This window comes from Pituophis catenifer, unplaced genomic scaffold (assembly GCF_029215685.1).
Source record: "Pituophis catenifer annectens isolate HBS135680 unplaced genomic scaffold, rPitCat1.0.hap2 SCAF_1, whole genome shotgun sequence".
NCBI lineage: Eukaryota > Metazoa > Chordata > Lepidosauria > Squamata > Colubridae > Pituophis > Pituophis catenifer.
In genome coordinates, this window is record NW_027256881.1 from 169,065,900 (window position 1) to 169,084,525 (window position 18,626).

Sequence of the window (18,626 nt, forward strand, 5' to 3'; positions counted from 1 at the left end):
CTGGCTCCTTGGTTTACCGAGGAGCTGAGGGAGATGAAGCGCCGGAAAAGACGCCTAGAGAGTAGTTGGAGAGCTAGTCTTTCTGAATCGGACCGGACACTGGTTAGATCCCATATTAGGACTTACCTAGTGGCGATAAAAGCAGCAAAATGTACGCATTTTGCTGCTCTTATTGCGTCATCAGATAATCGCCCGGCCGCCCTGTTTAGGGTGACCCGCTCCCTGCTCTACCAGGAAGCGCGGGAGGACCCCTTGGAGGGAAGAGCCGAGGACTTTGTTCAGTATCTGTATGACAAAATCACTCAGATTCGGGAAGGTCTGGACTCTGACTGGGTAGATCCAGCGAGAGTGACGGAGGCAGGTCTTGAGACTGTTATCTGGGATGAGTTTGATCCTGTGACCCCAGATGACGTGGACAGGATTCTGGGTAGATTGAACGCGACCACATGTTTGTTGGACCCGTGTCCCTCCTGGTTAGTGCTGGCTTCCCGGGAGGTGACGCGAGGCTGGCTCCAGGGGATTATAAATGCTTCATTGGGTGAGGGTGTCTTCCCCGCCGCCCTTAAGGAGGCGGTGGTGAGGCCCCTCCTCAAGAAGCCTTCCCTGGACCCGGCAATATTGGCTAATTATCGTCCAGTCTCCAACCTTCGTTTTGTGGCGAAGGTTGTTGAGAGTGTGGTTGCGGGACAGCTTCCCCAGTACCTGGATGAAGCGTCGTATCTGGATCCGTTCCAGTCGGGTTTCAGGCCTGGATACAGCACGGAAACGGCATTGGTCGCGTTGGTTGATGATCTCTGGAGGGCTCGGGACAGGGGCTGCTCCTCTGTCCTGGTCCTGTTAGATCTCTCAGCGGCTTTTGATACCATCGACCATGGTATCATGCTGCACCGGTTGGAAGAGTTGGGGGTGGGAGGCACCGTACTAAGGTGGTTCTCCTCCTTTCTCTCCGACCGGTCGCAGTCTGTGTTGACAGGGGGGCAGAGGTCGACCCCGAGGCCCCTCATATGTGGGGTGCCGCAGGGATCGGTCCTCTCGCCCCTTTTGTTCAACATTTATGTAAAGCCGCTGGGCGAGATCATCTGTGGTTTTGGGGTGAAGTACCATCAGTATGCGGATGACACCCAGCTGTACATCTCCACCCCGGACCACCGCAACGATGCCCTTGAAGTGATGTCCCAGTGCCTGGAGGCCGTACGGATCTGGATGGGGAGGAACAGGCTCAGGCTCAACCCATCCAAGACCGAGTGGCTGTGGTTTCCGACGTCCCGATATAGTCAGCTAATGCCATCGCTGACTATTGGGGGCGAATCATTGGCCCCCACGGATAGGGCTCGCAACTTGGGTGTCCTCCTGGATTCACGGCTGTCGTTAGAAGAGCATGTGACGGCCGTGTCCGGGAGGATTTTTCATCAGGTTCGCCTGATCCGCCAGTTGCGTCCCTATCTAGATCGGGACTCCCTACACACAGTCACTCATGCCCTCGTTACTTCTCGTCTGGATTACTGCAACGCTCTCTACATGGGGCTCCCCTTGAGGTGCACTCGGAGGCTCCAACTGGCGCAGAGTGCGGCCGCGCGGGTGGTGATGGGAGCGACATGGAGTTCCCATGTGACACCTCTCCTGCGCGAGCTGCACTGGCTCCCGGTGGTCTTCCGGGTGCGCTTCAAGGTTCTGGTTATCACCTTTAAAGCGCTCCATGGCTTAGGACCTGGTTATTTACGGGACCGCCTGCTACCACCAATAGTCTCCCACCGGCCAGTACGCTCCCATAGAGAGGGGCTCCTCCGGGTGCCGTCGGCCAAACAATGTCGGCTGTCGGCCCCTAGGGGGAGAGCCTTCTCTGTGGGGGCACCTACGATTTGGAACGAGCTCCCCCCGGAGATACGTAGGATCCCGGATCTGCGCACCTTCCGCCGCGCGCTTAAGACTTTTCTATTTTATCAAGCTGGCCTGGCCTAAATCTTCCCCCTTTTTAAATGTGGAAATTTTAAATTTTTAAATTTTAAATTCGTCTTTTTATAGGGGTATGGGTAAGGCATTTTAAATTGGGGAGCCATTTTAGATTTAATTCTGTTTTAAACGTATTTTAATTGTTTATATTGTATGTTTTTAACTTTGGCTGTTCACCGCCCCGAGTCCTTCGGGAGAGGGGGCGGTATAAAAATCTAATAAATAAATAAATAAATAAATAAATAAATAAATAAAATAAACCTTGGGAGGAGCCGATAGCCCGAATAAAATTCCTCCAGAATCGGGTAGTGAATTGCACCCCCTATCAGAGATAATTCGGCGGGGGGGCCCGTGTATCCGGTATACATGTTGTATGAAGAGTTTAGTCAGTTTGCGTGCCCACGGTAGTCCCCAGCAGGGTATAAAATGGGTTTGTTTTGAGAATAGGTCAATGACGGTCCAGATGACCGTATTACCATTACTTTCGGGTAAACCGACCACAAAGTCCATGGCTATATCTTCCCATGATCTTCCAGGTGTGGCCACGGTCTGTAATAACCTGAAGGGTTTCCCTGACCGAGATTTTGTTTTAGCGCAAACTGGACATCCATTAACATACGCCTCTACATTGGATCGCATTTTTGGCCACCAGAATTGTTGCCGAACTAGATGAAGGGTTTTTAGAAACCCAAAATGTCCGGCGACTTTGGCATCATGGCACCGCTGCAACACTGTCTCTCGCAGGGTCTGGGGCACATACAATTTTTCACCCTTCCAGGCCAGACCATCCTTTTGTTTAATCAGATGTTGATTGGCTTTCACCCACCCGTCTGTTTGCAGAGCATTCTGCAGAGCTTCCTTCCATTTGGAAGGCGCATTGACGGACCCTAATGTCCGTCCCTCTGGTGCCCTCTGTGGTATCATGGCCTGAATCACCTCATCCCGCTTGCTATGGAACTGTGGCATATGGGAGAGAGCATCCGCTAAGAAGTTCCTACCTGCTGTGACGTGTTTTAAACTAAAATTGAATTGTTGAAAGTACTGGGCCCACCGAACCTCTTTAGGTGACAACTTCCTGGGTGTTTGTAAGGCTATTAGATTCTTATGGTCTGTCCACACCTCGAACCTCTTTTTGGTACCCTCCAGAAGGTGTCGCCAGGCCATGAGGGCCCATTTGACAGCAAATGCCTCCTTTTCCCATATAGCCCACACTCTCTCGGTGGGAGTAAACTTTTTTGAGGTGTACGCGCATGGGAGTAGCTGGCCGGTTTTGTTGGGTTGCAAGAGGACCGCGCCAACCGCTACGTCACTGGCATCTACCTGTACAATAAATGGCTTCTCTTGGTTAGGGTGCTGCAATATGGGTTCTTGGGCAAACAACATTTTCAATGTTTCAAACGCCCTCTGACATTTTTCTGTCCATAACACATGCTGACTCAGTTTTACTTTTGTAACCTGTCCTTTTGTGGTGAGAAGGTCGGTGACGGGTAAGGCTATTCTCGCAAAGTCTGGTATAAATTGCCTATAAAAATTGGCGACCCCTAGGAAACTTTGTAATTGCTTCCGTGTGACAGGGAGTTGCCAGTCTAACACCGTTTTTACTTTGTTGGGATCCATGCCTAGCCCTCTCCTAAATATTCGATACCCCAAATAATCTAGTTCAATGCGGTGAAACTCGCACTTAGAAACTTTAACAAAAAGTTTGGCTGCTAGAAGTTTTTGTAGGACTTGGCGGACTAGAGGCATGTGTTCTTCCATCGTATTGGTATAGATTAAAATATCATCCAGATATACCAATACTCCACGATACAGGTGGTCATGTAATACCTCGTTAATTAACTGCATAAATACCGCTGGAGCTCCTTGCAGTCCGAACGGTATCACTTGGAATTTGTAACTTCCGAGTGGGCAATTAAATGTGGTTTTCCACTCATCTCCAGCTTTCACTCGTTCCTGGTAGTACGCCTCTCGCAAATCTAATTTAGTAAAGATTCGGCCAGTGGACAGTGTTGCCATTAAATCTTTTATCAAGGGCAACGGGTATAATGGTTCAACGGTTACCGCATTCAGATCTCGGAAGTCCACGCATAAGCGCAGACTGCCATCTTTCTTCTCCCGGAACAACATGCGAGCGGTCATATGTGCCCGGCTAGGTGTAATGAAGTCTCGGGCCAAATTTTGGTCTATATATTTGCGCAGTTCTGCTATTTCTTTTGGGGTCATAGAATACATTTGAGGCTTGGGTAATTTAGCCCTGGGTATTAGCTCTATCGCGCAATCAGTAGGCCTATGAGGGGGTAAGGTGTTACACTCGTTTTCACTAAACACCGCTGATAGATCTCTGTATACATCCGGGACTCCCGACACCAGCGGTGTTGGGTTCTGGGGAAGTGACCCGACGTCCTTACTGCACCTCCCCCCCTCTTTTGAGATAGGTTCGGGACCTAGTTCTAACCGGAGTTTCCTGTAGCCCCCCTCCCACCATATGGTGGGCTGCCATTTGTCTAACCAAGCTAACCCTAAAATAATAGGTTCTATTATCGTCTCCACCACGATGAATCTAAGGAGTTCCCAATGTTCTCCTACCCCAATTTAACCCGCTCAGTCACCCACACAGCTGGTTTTCCCCCCAGTATAGAGCCGTCCATCTGCTCAAAACATATGGGCTCCGATAGTTTGAACACTCGGCGACCCAATCGGATTGCTAGTGATGCTCTCATTAAGCAACGGGTGCAGCCCGAGTCAGTTAACGCCCCTTGTTTCACCTCACTGTGGGTACGCGGGTTCCAGAGGGTGACAGGTATGATGAAAGGGCGAATTGGCTCACTCACCATGGGATCTTGGTCTTCCTCCTCATCGCTGTCTCCAACTACTATCGGCATCCCCTCAGGTCCGTCTGAGCCCGTCCCACTATCCTTGGTTGGAGTACTCCCAACCGCTGGTAATGCTTGAGACACTGCCCGGGATCGTTCGGCTGTTGGGCGCCCGGGAGTGCGTCCAGTGGTCGCTTGTGGGGGGGGGGACGGGCAGTCCGATACTCAGTGGCCTAATTTATCACATCGGAAACATCGAAACGGGGCCCGACGAGTACTGTCTGTAGGGCCCAGGGCTGCTCTGGATCTCCCCGCCTCCCGGGAGTGTCTGGGCTCCCTTGGAGGTGGTGGTTTCTCTGGGGTTCGGCCGGTATAGGAAGGGCCCGCCAAACCCCGAACCCTGAACTCTTTGAGGCCAATGTCCAGGTCGATGGCGGCTTTAAACCACTCCATGGGGCGGAAGGCCACGGTATACACACGCCTGCCTCAACTCCCAGTCCAGCCCGAGGTGGAATTGATGTACTAACATTCGTTCAGGCCAGCCCTGCAGCTGTGACAGGGGCACTTGCTCCTCACCAGGAGCCCAAGGCTGCCACGATGAAGCATCTCTAAAGCTGAACTCTCCATATTTCTCCTTGATAATGTCCAGCGTAGAGGAGCCAAGGCCGTTTGAATAGCTCCAATCCCCTTCGTCGTCATCCACCCACCGTTGTTCTCTCCAGCGCCGAACAGCTCCCCCGACATCTCTGTGGGAGGGTCTTTCCTCGTGCGCCCCCCCAGTTACCGCCGGGCTGGTCCACCCCCCCTGCAGCAGCTGGCACGCCCATGGGTTTGGTGGCGGGGGTTCGCTATCCCCTCCCCCTTGGCTTCGCGGAGGCTCCTTTGGACAAACTGCAGGAGCCGGGGGGTCGTTCTGGGCCGCAACGCTCATGCCGTTCTCCTCCTCCACCAGGGTTACCTCGGAGGATTTTTGCACCGGATCCACACCTTCTGCCATTCTCGTCCCCGAAGCGAACGGAGAAACTAATGCTGATTTGAAGGTAGCGCCAACTTTCTCTCAGCTCCTTCTCCCGGGCGACTCGTAGGTAGCAAGAAAACACAATGGGACACATTGAAGTGTCTTCAGTGAAGTTGGTTTAATGCTTAGCAGGAGCTCCGGAACAATGCTGAGCGCTATAGTTTAAAGTTGGCGCTACGAACAGCTGCTACGTAGCGTTCTTTATACATTTGCTCCACCCCTCCCTAATTTACTGGTTCATTCAGCTGTGACAGGCAATCACGCACGCCTCTCTTCCAGGCGCGTTGTTCCTGGGAGCGTCCCGGTCACCGCCCCTCCTCCGCCGTTCCCTAGCCCGCTGCCCTGGCCGCAGAATCCCAGTGCCACCACCACCACCACTTGTAAGTTTTCTGTGTTCAGCATCTGGATGCAGTCCTGCGTCCTTGTTTGCTTGGTTTGCTGGGCACAGCCTTGCAGTATCAGGTACGTTTGCCCAATCTCTTTCTCCTCCTCCCCATCCCATTATTGTCGAGCGGAGGCTTGGGCTCGACACAGGGAGTCCAGCGACAAAACCCCGCCCGGGACAACCCCTACAGTGGGACCTGACCTGCCAACGGGCATTCGAGACACTAAAAGAGATGTTTGCAAAAGAACCTGTCTTAAAGCATCCTGACCCTGAACAGCCCTTCGTTATCCAAGCAGATGCAAGTGATGTGGCAGTGGGGGCCGTGCTGCTCCAAAAGAACAGCCAAGGTAATCTACAACTTTGTGCCTACACCTCCCGCAAGCTCACCGACACGGAGAGGTGATGGGCGGCGTGGGAGAAGGGAGTGTTTGTGGTGAGATAGGCGTTGTTGACCTGGCGGCACCTACTAGAGGGAGGCCAGAAACCGTTTGAAGTTTGGACTGATCATAAAAATCTGGAGGCCCTCAGAACCCCACGGAAATTGTCACCCAAGCAGGTCCGGTGGGCTCAATACTTCAATCGTTTCAACTTCGAGCTCAAGCACATCCCAGGGGGGAAGAACTTTCTGGCTGATGCCTTCTCCCGGATGCCCCAATACAACAGTAAGCAGGAGCAGGTAGTGAATGCCATCATCCCCTCCATCCAAGCAGTGGGTCAGGTAGTCACCAGACGGCAACGACGTGACCAGCAGGGCCAACCTGCAAGTGACTTAACTACAAGACTAAAAACCGAAACAGCAGCGGACCCCTGGTTTCAAGACAATCAACACCTCTTGACAAAAAGGGATGACCTAGCATGGAAGGGGACAAAACTCTATGTCCCACAGACTCTATGCACCCTGATCCTCAAGAGGAGCCACGATGTCAAACCAGCGGGACATTTTCCTAAAGACTCTGCACTTAGCACGGAGACAGTTCTGGTGGCCTCACATGATAAAGGACGTAGACAGTTATGTAAAAAGTTGTTCCGTCTGCGCCACGATGAAGGGACGACCAGGATGCCCTCCTGGGCTGCTGCAACCAGTAGCTGAACCAACAAGACCATGGGAGGAGATTGCGATGGATTTCATAGTAGAACTGCCGAGAAGTGGTGGCAACACAGTGATCTGGACTGTAATAGACTTATTCTCCAAACAGGCACACTTTATACCCTGCAGCGGGCTACCCTCAGCCCGCCAATTGTCCAAACTGTTCCTGAAGCACATCTACCGCCTGCATGGAGTACTCAGAAGAATCATCTCCGACCGAGGGGTCCAGTTCACAGCAAAATTTTGGAGGGAGTTCCTACGATCCATAGGTTCATCCCAAGGCTCAGCGTATCACCCGAGCACCAGTGGTGGGGGCGGAGAGACTGAATGCCATGATAGAGCAGTATTTAAGATGCTATGTCAACTACCAACAGTCCAATTGGGCAGACCTCCTATCGTTTGTGGAGATCGCATATAATAACGCTGTCCATAGTAGCATGGGATTAACCCCGTTTAAAATAATGAGTGGTATGGATTTCGTCCCCATGCCAGAGTACCCAAGGGTACTTCCTCAGTCAGCTTGACCGATTGGATGGATATGTTGAGGGAAACCTGGGAGAACGTTAAGAGGGCGTTGGCCAAGGCGGCACAATCGTATAAGAAACAAGCAGACAAGCACCGAACTCCCCAAAGACCATTCCGAGGATGGTGGGGGAGAAGGTTTATCTCTCCACCAAGTATTTGAGACTTAGACTCCCGAGCAAGAAATTGGGCCCGAAATTTATAGGACCTTTCCCTATAGAAAAAATAATCAACCTGGTTACAGTACAACTGCGGTTGCCCCGGCTACTAGGGAAGATACACCCTGTTTTCCACAGCAGCCTCCTGAAGCCTGTGGTGGGGTCAACTTTAAGGCTGGTGCCACATGACCCCCCCCCCCGAGCCCCTGGTTGTTGGGGGCCATACTCACTATGAGGTACAGTGAATTCTCGATTTGAGGTGGCATAGGGGGCACCTCCAATACTTGATTAAGTGGAAGGGTTACCCCTTGTCAGAGGCTTCCTGTGTGAAGAGCACAAATATCCAAGCTGATCGCCTTATAGCCAAATTCCATGCAGATCACCCGGGCAAGGCGGGAGGGGGTGGGACACACCCTCGGACGGGGTAACGGTACTTAATTTGTTTTTTTTTCCCCTGAAACAAGCCTCCCTGGAAAAATGAAGGGAGAGGGGCCGGATGTCATCATTCTGATGCTTCCATAAAAAGACCAGGCTTGACTTTTTACCTCCTTATTTCTTTGTAGATAATATCCCCTAGGAGAGGAGATGGTGGGGGGAACATTCCTATGGGGTGAAGTCAGAAGCTGAGGAGACTGACTTGGAAGATGGCCAATGAGAAGATGAGAATTGGGGAACGGAAAAGGAAGGGTTTGGGGGTCAGAGGGTTAGTATCGGCTACGACTAAGTCGGGGCCAGGTCTTTCGTACTCAATAAATGGAATACTTCAGCAAAGATTAATTGTTTGGGAGTGCAATTTATTTGAGATGACATCGAAACCTTACACCCATTACTTTTTGATTTTTTTCCCTTTGGAATTTCAAACCATTGTCCAATTTTCATCTGTATGAAAGGCATTAGGCATGACTATTTTAACCATATCATCATTTTTATACATATTTTCCACTTCCAAACTGTATAAACTTGAATGCTTAGTGGATATAATCATATCAGGTGATGTGTATTTGTGTAATGAGGCCTCCCTCGTGTGAGCTAAGGAGATCAACACCCTATATCAAGGTGTGTATAATTATTAGGCAGCTTCTTTTCCTCAGGCAGAATTGGCCAAAAACTGATTCTGAAAAGTCCAAAATTGTAAAAAGTTTTTTAGAAGGATGCAGCATTCTTGAAATTGCTAAGATATTGGGGCGTGATCAACATCTGCATTACCTCTTACCATAGTTAATTGTATCAAATGTCAGTCAACTAATGAGTCCAGATTGCCCTCTTCTGAGGGAAGAAGATAAAAATCAGCTTCATAGGTATAGCCATCTTTTGGAGACTAGATGGCAGAATAAATCATCACATTACTAGACCATTAAAATGCTCCCTTTTCAGAGCATTATCTCTGCATGCAAAAACATGCCTATTTAAATCTTGTTAAATCTTTTCTTTTCTCCTGAGTGGATGAACCTTAGCTTCTTTCCTAAAGGTCCAGGTTTGCAGAAAGTATTCTGAGAGGCATTGCATCATCCCTGGAAAAGCTGTAGAGATTTTTAATAAAGGTATCCTAGCCTAAATATGTTGAGTTCATTACAACCCCATTTGGGACCATTGAACAACAGAAAATATCTCTAGTCATTATCTCAACTCTTGAATATTTCACAGTCAGACAGAGTGAAGAGAGGTCACACAATGGCTTCCCCCAAACATCTCAGCCAAATTTGAGGTAGGAGCAGGATGCTTGGTATGGCTGGCTGCTCATATTCAGATTCCAGACTATTCTCGTTTGCTTATATGTATATCTTTCTATCTTTCTTCTGATCTATGATCCAGATCAGAACTTATGCTGTTAATGATGTTTTATTTATTCATGCAAGAATCAAAGTTACATAGCAGACGATGCTTGACTTAAAAATATTTTTAAACATTTCTTGAAAATAAAACTGTTATGGATCCAATAGGAAGAGGAATATTTTCAGTAAATTTGGTTTCTTTATGATGTTGGATAGGCTGTGGTTTTTGTTTGTTGAATTTTATTAGCAACTGCTAAATCCAGGTTGAAAGTTGTCTATCTCTTTAGTTGCATTGTTAGCTCATCACCTAACAGGATTTTTTTTAAATAAACCTTTGCATTCACATTTGTTTCAACAGTTCAGTAGTCTGATTAGATTCTGTTAATTAGAGCCTGTGCATTATCCCAGAAAAGGCATTTCAGAACACTCAGGGGCTCAACTTATTTTAGGAAAAGTCATAGTTGCTTTAAGGAGTTTGATGTCATGTCTGTAGATCCACATTCTAAAGCAACTTTTGTGGACCAAATCCAAAGCATTGCACAATTCACCTGTGAAATTATATTCGTTCTGGGCAAGTTTTTGTTTTGTTTTTTAAATTATATACTATTTTTCAAATTAGGTGAAATGTTGGCAGCAGACCGACATGAGTTGCAGTCTTATATCCTTTTTTATATCCTGGAGATATAAAAAAGGGAGCAAGGAATTTATTTCAAGTTCTTAAGTTTATACTTTCAATTTTATTTTTTTCAAAGCTTGAAGTAAAACATATTTTACAACCTGTATCATTCCATGTTTACATCAACATTGTCACTTTTGGGAAGCAAGTTACTTCATAGGCATCTTAAAAGTAGTATATTTAAAATTTTAGATTTATGTGTTAATGTTTGTTTATTTTGAAGCTATGATTATATTTAGAGTTTTATTAAATTTCAGTTTCTGTTTATTGTGCGTAGACAATCCTTTGAAATGAAGATGGAGTATACATTTTTATTAAAATAAATAATATTCTATCATATGCTAGGTGTTACGATTAGAAGGTCAAGTTGTTCGCTATAAAACAGCTGCAGAAAATGCTGAAAGAATAGAGGATGAATTGAAAGCAGAGAAACGTAAACTCCAAAGAGAGGTAATCTGCATTACTATACTTTTGAATTAAGAAAAAGGGTTGAATTTTTAAAAAAGTAAAATTTAACATGAGTAATAGGATTCTAGACTAATCATTTCTATATTAAATGAAAACTTTTTCAGCCTCTAGCCATGAATAATGTCCCTAAAATTACCTTCTGCAGATTGGAGTATTTTATATTTCCTTCCTGCTTGTGCCAAAGCATCAAAAGAAAGCCTTTTTCAGACACTAATTAAATAAAAAAGATAACCAAGTTGCTATAGCTTGCTTACTGAAAAAGGGAATGGAATCCATTAGTTTTCACTTGTGGTTTTGAAAAACAAAAAAAATTGAAGAAAAAACAGAGAATGAAAAATAAATAAATATTGCCAAAAGTTTTATAATATGCACCCAGTAAATGAATAAAATACTGTAATTTCAGCTGAATTCAATGCTACACAATTTACTAATAATCTCAGATAATTACCATATTTTTCAGAGTATAAGACGCACCGGGGTATAGGACACACCTTAGTTTTTGGGGAAGAAAATTTTTAAAAAAGCTGATTGGTGGGTGGATCAGCCTCCCGGAACACCCCCAATCAGCTGTTTCCAGAGGTGAATTTTAGCAACAGCTTCATTGGTTGTGAGCTCTGTGCCTTGCTTTTTTTTCTGCCTCTGAAACTCTTTTTCAGGAAAAACTTTTTTTTCTGCCTCTGAAAGTCTCCGAATCCGAGCTTCAGAAAAAAAAGGCTTTTTTTCTGAAGCTTCTTTCAGAGGCTTTTTTTCTGAAGCTTCTTTCAGAGGCTTTTATTCTGAAGGATTATCTATACTCTGTTCAATCTCCTTTCTTTGGTATTGGTATGTAGATTAACCTCTTCCGATCTGTTGGTTATTGTGTCATTCTCCAGATTTGTTAACATAGTTTTGTTAGAACCTTTACTGATTCTTCTTTTGATGCTTGCCATATTATTTTAGATAAAAGCCTTTCTGAGGCTTTTTTTCTGAAGCTTCTTTCAGAGGCTTCTTTCAGCCTCTGAAATCTCTGTTTGCGAGGCTGGGCATACTACATTCAAAGTATAAGACGCACCCAGATTTTCACCCTCTTTTTGGGTGAAAAAAGATACTCTGAAAAATACGGTAGTTCCTTTTCTGTATAGGATGATTATTCAGGAAAAGCTATTAGCTTTTAACAACTTGATTTTCAAGATGATAAATTAAAATAACAGGCAAAACCATTTTAACATCTGCATTCATTAATCATTAATACCTGCATTCATTAATCAGGACGGTGCAGTGGCACAGCGGTTAAGACGCTGGGCTTGTCGGCTGGAAAGCTGGCAGCCCAGATTTGAGACTCAAACACCACGCAATGGGGTGAGCTCCTGTCCTCGCTTCAGCTCCAGCCAACATAGTAATTTGAAAGCATGCAAATGCAAGTAAATAAATAGGCACCACTTTGGTGGGAAGGTAACAGTCACATGATGGAAATGTCTATGCACAGCGCTGGCTCAATGGCCTTTAAATGGAGATAAGCAGTGTTCCTTATAGTTGGCCACAACTAGTGGAGTAAAATCCACAGGGACTCATCTAGCTTGTTTTATTCATTAATCAAACAGTTTTGTAATTTGTCTAATATGTATAATTTTGGCTCATTTAAGAATTAAAGAAATAAGATTCATAAAGAAAACCAGCTCTAGATTCAAACACGAACTGAAAAAATTCTTAAAGTTTCAGAATCAATGTATCTGTGTGCACCTTAAAGAATTTATCTAAGCTTGGCATTTTGCCTTTCCTATAAGTAATATTTCTAATTTCTCCATCTTAATTTGTTCAGAAAGTACTGTATTTTTCGCACTATAAAACGCACCGGACCATGAGACGCAAATTAGCTTTAGAGGAGGAAAACAAGAAAAAAAATCTACCTCTGCCTCCCAGCATCCATCCGGTATTCATCCTTGCAGCAAACAGCAAACAGCCTGGTCAGCTTCAGCACGTTATCGCAGCCCCAGTGGTTCGTCAGGTCTCCATTCCGTTGTGCCCACCACCGGCCAACTGAGCTAAACTGCTGCTGCCTCTGGCAACACTAGAATCTTCACTGGCGAGCAGCTGATTGGTGGTTGGATCGGCCTCAACTGTTCTAGGCAGTGGGGATTGCCGCCACTGCCATTCACCGCCATCGCTGATGCCTATTGCCATCATTCGCCGCCACCTATTGCTGCCGCCGCCATTTGGTAGCAATTGGCATCGGCAATTCCCTCCGCCTAGAACAGCTGATCAGCGGTATTCCAGGAGGCCAATCCAACTGCCAATCAGCTGCTTGGCAGTGAAGGCTTCAGTGTTCCCCGGCAGCGGTGAATGGTGGGAGAGGCAACAGGTGGTGCCCCCTTCCCCGCCACAACATTCGCTCTATAAGACGCACAGAAGAGAATCAGTTTGGTTGTAGTGGTTAAGACACCAGGCTAGAAACTGGGAGACTGAGTACAGATAGTCCTCAACTTACAACAGCTCATATAGTAACTAAAACTAAAGTTTTAACAGCACTGAAAAAGTGATTTATGACCATTTTTCACACTTACGACCATTGTAGCATCCCCATGGTTAATGATCAAAATTCAGATGATTGGCAACTGGTTCATATCTATGATGGTTGCTGTGTCTGGGGTCATATGCTTACCTTTTGCAACCTTCTGACAAAGTCAGTGGAGAAACCAGATTCACTTAACAGCTGTGCAACTAATTTCACAACTGCAGTGATTCACTTAACAACTGTGGCGAGAAAGTCATAAAATGGGGCAAAGGTCACTTAACAAATGTCTCACTTAAGAACATAAATTTTGGGCTCAATTGTGGTTGTAAGTCAAGGATTACTTATACTAGTCCTGCCTTTGGCATGAAGCCAATTGGGTGACCTTGAGTCAGTCACTGAATTTCAGCCCTAGGAAGTAAGCAAGGAAACTCTTGCCAAAAAACTGCAGTGCTTCTCCAGATAGTTGTAGCAATCAACACTGACTCAAAGATATAGATAAAATTATTGGTCATACAGTCAGTCAGATGTTTAGATTGGATTTGGCATTTTTGTCCACTGTTGAGCCCTTCTATCCCCCATGGGATAGAAAATGTTGGAGGGTGTTAAAGGTATTGTCACAGATGTAAGTTGTTCCAAGTAAAGTTGCCTTTTGCAATTGACTGGTGGGTGGTGATTCTTCATGGTGATTCAAATAGCGCTCCAAATGTTTTGAATGTTTTGAAATTGCACTGAAGACGCCTATTACTACCTTGCTTCTTATGCTACAGCCATTCTACTTCTATTTGGAGTTCTCTTTGTGATTTTCTCAAGTTTTTTTCTCTTCTATTCTGGTGTCTCCAGGTACTACATGTGCACTATCCAAAGTTCTTTGACTTTCTTACCAGCAATTGTTAAATCTAGGGTGCATGTTACAGGTACTTGTCTGTTTTTGTTCTGACCCAGCCTTAGCAGAAGTAAGAAACAGACTCCTTGTCACGAAAAACTCTTCTTTATTTACTTCTTGTGAATTAATGGCATTCACCTACAGAAAAGCCTAAGCAAGAGTCCTGCAAGAAGTTAAATGTGATTATTGCAAGGCCATGAGCTCCCAGCCGAAAGGCTGCAGATTAAGTTCTGGTAAGCAGTCTTTGATGCACGAAACACAGTGAACAAAATCTTCAGAAATACAAACTTTGTCTCCTATGACAACCACTCCCCTTTCCTTCTATTTATTCCCCAGCCAGGGAGGGGCCATTCAGCATCCACATGTGCTTTGCTTCCTGAGTCGACTCCTTGTCCTCTGTTGTTCACCTCTCCTAACTGTTCTGTGCATATGTCCATCTGGAACAAGCCCCAGCTGTTCTTCCTCCTCACTCAGCCTCCAAAGGCAGCTGTCTCTCCGGTGACTGGGAAATGTCGGATGGCCCTGGGTCTATCTCTGTGTCTGACACAGAGCATCCATCAGAGCCTTCCCCAGACTCCAGAACTGGCCCAAGTTCCTCCCCAACCTCCTCATCATCTGAGTCTGCTGCCAGTTCCACTGTTTTAATACCAAAGTCCCAGAGCAATTTAGCTTCTTCATTTTCCTTTATTACTTATTTTGTGGTCCCACTAGTTCTTGTTTGAAAGCAGGTACCATGTTTTCCCGAAAATAAGCCCTAGCCCTACCCCCAAAATATAAGCCCTACTAGTGGAAGGGGGATGGGCATGGCCAGTATAGGAGGCGGCAAGCGCACAAGGCCAACAGTGTTCGGCAGCAGTTGTAGCCCATGCAGTGCAAGTGAGTTGATTCCCTGTCCAAGCAGCAGATGGAGGCAGAGGCATGAGGAGAGGAGGCAGGCGATCTGGACATGCCACACGGACCGTGGGAAAGCTGAGTCGATGGGCCGGAGAGGGCAGATGGCCTCAAGAGGCTCGTTTTTGCGTCTCTCAGCTTGCCTGCGGCCTGCGTGGCGCAGCAGGATCACCTGCCTTCTGCCCCACGCCTCTGCCTCCAACTGCTGCCAGTGTTACTGCACAAAGACAAGCCTCCTGCATCTGACTGTCCACTCTGGGCCACAGACTCTCGGGTTTCTTGTGGAGTGCACATTACATCCGGATCACATGCCTCCCCCCCACACACACACCTCTGCCTCTGTCTGCTGGTTGGACAGGAAATCAACTTACCTGCGCTGCACGGGCTCTGCAGCTCCAGAGTGCATCAACCAAGGGACTAGTGGGCTGCAGCTGCTTCCGGGTACTGTCGGAAGTGGGAATGCTTGCTGCGCATTGAAATCGCGTTTCCCTGAAAATAACCCCTAATGCTTATTTTGGAGCTCCCCAAAATATAAGACTGGGTCTTATTTTCGGGAAAACACGGTAGCATTTTTTGCAGATCTTCCAATATACCATTACTGTTGTCATGTAATCAGTCTGCACTAACTTCTTGCAGCATATAACCAGGTGGTCCACTATGTCTTCAGTTCTTTGCAGAGAAGGCATTTACTGTCTGTTGCTGTCTTCTCAATTCTGGCTTTATATGTATTTGTTCTTAAGGCTTGGTCTTGTGCTCTTCAACTTCCATGCTCTTAGCCATTGCCAGGTCTTGTTATGTGCCTGATAATTTTTTTAATGTACTGGCCATGTAATATTTTGCCTTGTCATATATCTTCTATTCTTCATTTGGTCTTTCTTATCGATCACTTTGATATTCAGTAAGTTTTTGTGGTATACTGACTTCAGTTTATTTTCTTCACTATCCTTCAGATATTTTTCTAATGTCCTTTTTTCTTCATTGACTGTCTGGTATACTTGCAACTGTCCAAACTCACCTATGATCCTTGGTAAATAGAGTCTATCAACATCATTGTGAGAATGTAGGAGTATGGCTTCTAGTTCATCTTGAGTCCAGTCCACTATTCCAACTGGTATTTAATGACTGGAATTACCCAAGTATTAATCCCCTTTTTGGTATTTCTGCCACTGAGTTTGGACTTTAAAATCATCTTGTTAGTTAGGAACTTTTATCCCTTGCTGTTAGACTCTTTCCTTTCTGCTCAGATGGAAAGAGCTTGTTTTCAATTGCATCAGCTACCACACTAATTAGCAATTTGAACATTGTTGTTAAGCAGGTAATTGGCCTGTAGTTGCCTGTTTCAACAACCCTTTTGTTGAATCTTGTATAGGTTTTGCCATTTATTTATTTTTTTATTAAAAAGTTTTATCAAATATTACAACAATTTTCCCCATCCCTCCTCCCCCCCATCCCTCCTCCCCCACCCCATCCCTCCTCCACCCTCTCCCCCCAACCCCCCAACCCCCACCCCCCACCCCCCACCCCGGACTTCCCAGAGCAAATACAGGGTATAACATTTAACAAACATAAACTAAAATATGCTAACTTTCTATAGACTCCAAACTCCCTCTTGCTCTTTAACTCCCCTTTGAACTAACAAAACATAATTCAAAAAGAAAAAATAATTCTTTTTTTTTTCATTCATAAGCTATTTGAAACTTTTTAGTCCGATATTTGTTTTGAATATAGTCAATCCATCTTCTCCATTCCGATATATATCTTTCATTTGAATGGTCCTTCAATAGGTTTTGCCATTTATTAACCAATCTCCAATTTCATTTCCTTGCAGTATGTTCTTAAATTGCTTGGCAATGAGTGGGTGTAGACCAGAATAACAATTGGAAGGGACATTGTAGATCATCTAGTCTAACACCCACCCACCCCCACCCAACCAGGAGACCCTACACCATTTCTGACAAATGGAAGTCCAGTCTCTTCTAGAAAGCTTCCAGTGGAAAGCTCCCACAAATTCTGAAGGCAAGCTATTCCATTGGTTGGTTGTTCTCACTATCAGAAAAGTTCTCCTTATTTCTAGGTTGAATCTCTCCTTGATCAGTTTCCATCCATTATTCCTTATCTGGCCTTCAGGTGCTTTGGAAAATAAGTTGACCCGCTCCTCTCAGTGACAACCCTTCAAATACTGGAACACTGCTATCATGTCTCCCCTGGTCCTTCTCTTCACCAAAACCCATGCAGTTCATATTTTGTATCTGCTATTTTTCTTGGCTATGACAGTTATTTGCTGCTTTAGTATTTCCAGTGCTTCCTTGATTTTCTTTGCCTCCAGGTGATTTCTTAATCTAGTATTCCTTAGTCATCTTCTTCCTTGGCTTATTTTCTTTAATCGGTTCTAGCTTGTTTGCATCTAATCTTAGCATTCTGGCTATGCAACCAACCAATAATTATTATTTTTGGTTGCAGTCAGCCAGGTGTTTAGACTGGATTTGGCATTTTTATTCTTCTATCAAGCCCTTCCCAAGTATCAGGGAAGGCAGATGTTTGATGTTTATTAAAGGTGTTACAACTTACAACTTACCCCCAGAGTCATGTGCATAAAATTTGGGCAGATTTTATGCCCAATCAAAGGGATTTTATGCCTGGGAAGCTACAGTGTCCCATCTCCCCCCCCCAAAAAAATCTTCCTCTCATCCTTTCCCACCAGGTCCTCACAGGCTTTGGGTCTGATTATTTCCCTACTATATTCCACACCTCTACGCACTTCCCATCACCTGTCACATACTTAACTTGGAAGATTTTCAGTGTTCTGCGCTTACATTGCGAAGAACAGCAGGCCACTCTACTCCTCAGATTCCCCAATGAATTGTGGCTGTTCCAAAAAATGGTGCCCACTTCTGGGATAGTGCCATGTGACCTGCAGAGACATTGAAGGGCAGAGTGGCCTGCCTTCCTTCTCAAACACAAACTCCAGAAATCTACAAAATGTCAGCAATTGGAGGATGGGTAGGAGGTGTGGGTATAAGCCATTTGTCTTCTATAGATGTCAGGCACACATCTGTAGTGTGCCTGACACTACAGGATGGGGACACTACAGGAAGGGGAGCAGGCCATTCTATTCCTTGACACACACACACACACACCCCAAATCACATGGTTTCATCTGGGAAGGGGGTGCCATTTTCAGAGCAGCCATACTTGTGCCCACTTCCACATAAGTGAGCAGTCACAGGTGAGGAGGAGAGTGTGGGAGTAGGCCCGTGATAGCATGCATGCCAGAGGTGGCATGCAGAACCCTCTCTGTGGGCACGCACACCATTGCCAGCTGCTGCTCAGGTTTCCAGCATGCATGTGCATACCGGAAACCCGAAGACCAACTGGCCGGCGTTCAAATGCGCACCAGCCAGTTGGTCTTCGGGTTTCCGGCTCTCCAGCGCATGCACATACACACGCATGCACACATGTTCCGGTTTGGGCACTCGGTGCCGAAAAGGTTTGCCATCACTGGTGTAGGCCTT

The 18,626-nt window shown here is 46.0% G+C and overlaps 1 protein-coding gene across 10 annotated transcripts in view; it reads left to right on the top strand.

Moving 5' to 3' along the window:
- Positions 1–18,626, top strand: part of LRRFIP1 (LRR binding FLII interacting protein 1) — a 291,721-nt gene that overhangs the window by 200,593 nt on the left and 72,502 nt on the right. Inside the window, exon 15 of one of the 10 annotated variants that reach the window (XM_070933169.1) lies at positions 10,727–10,831. The exons of the other annotated variants lie outside the window; for them this stretch is intronic. Within the exon in view, the coding sequence (XP_070789270.1) occupies positions 10,727–10,831 (105 nt within the window). The remainder of the gene's footprint in view (positions 1–10,726; positions 10,832–18,626) is intronic. 10 annotated transcript variants of the gene reach the window in all.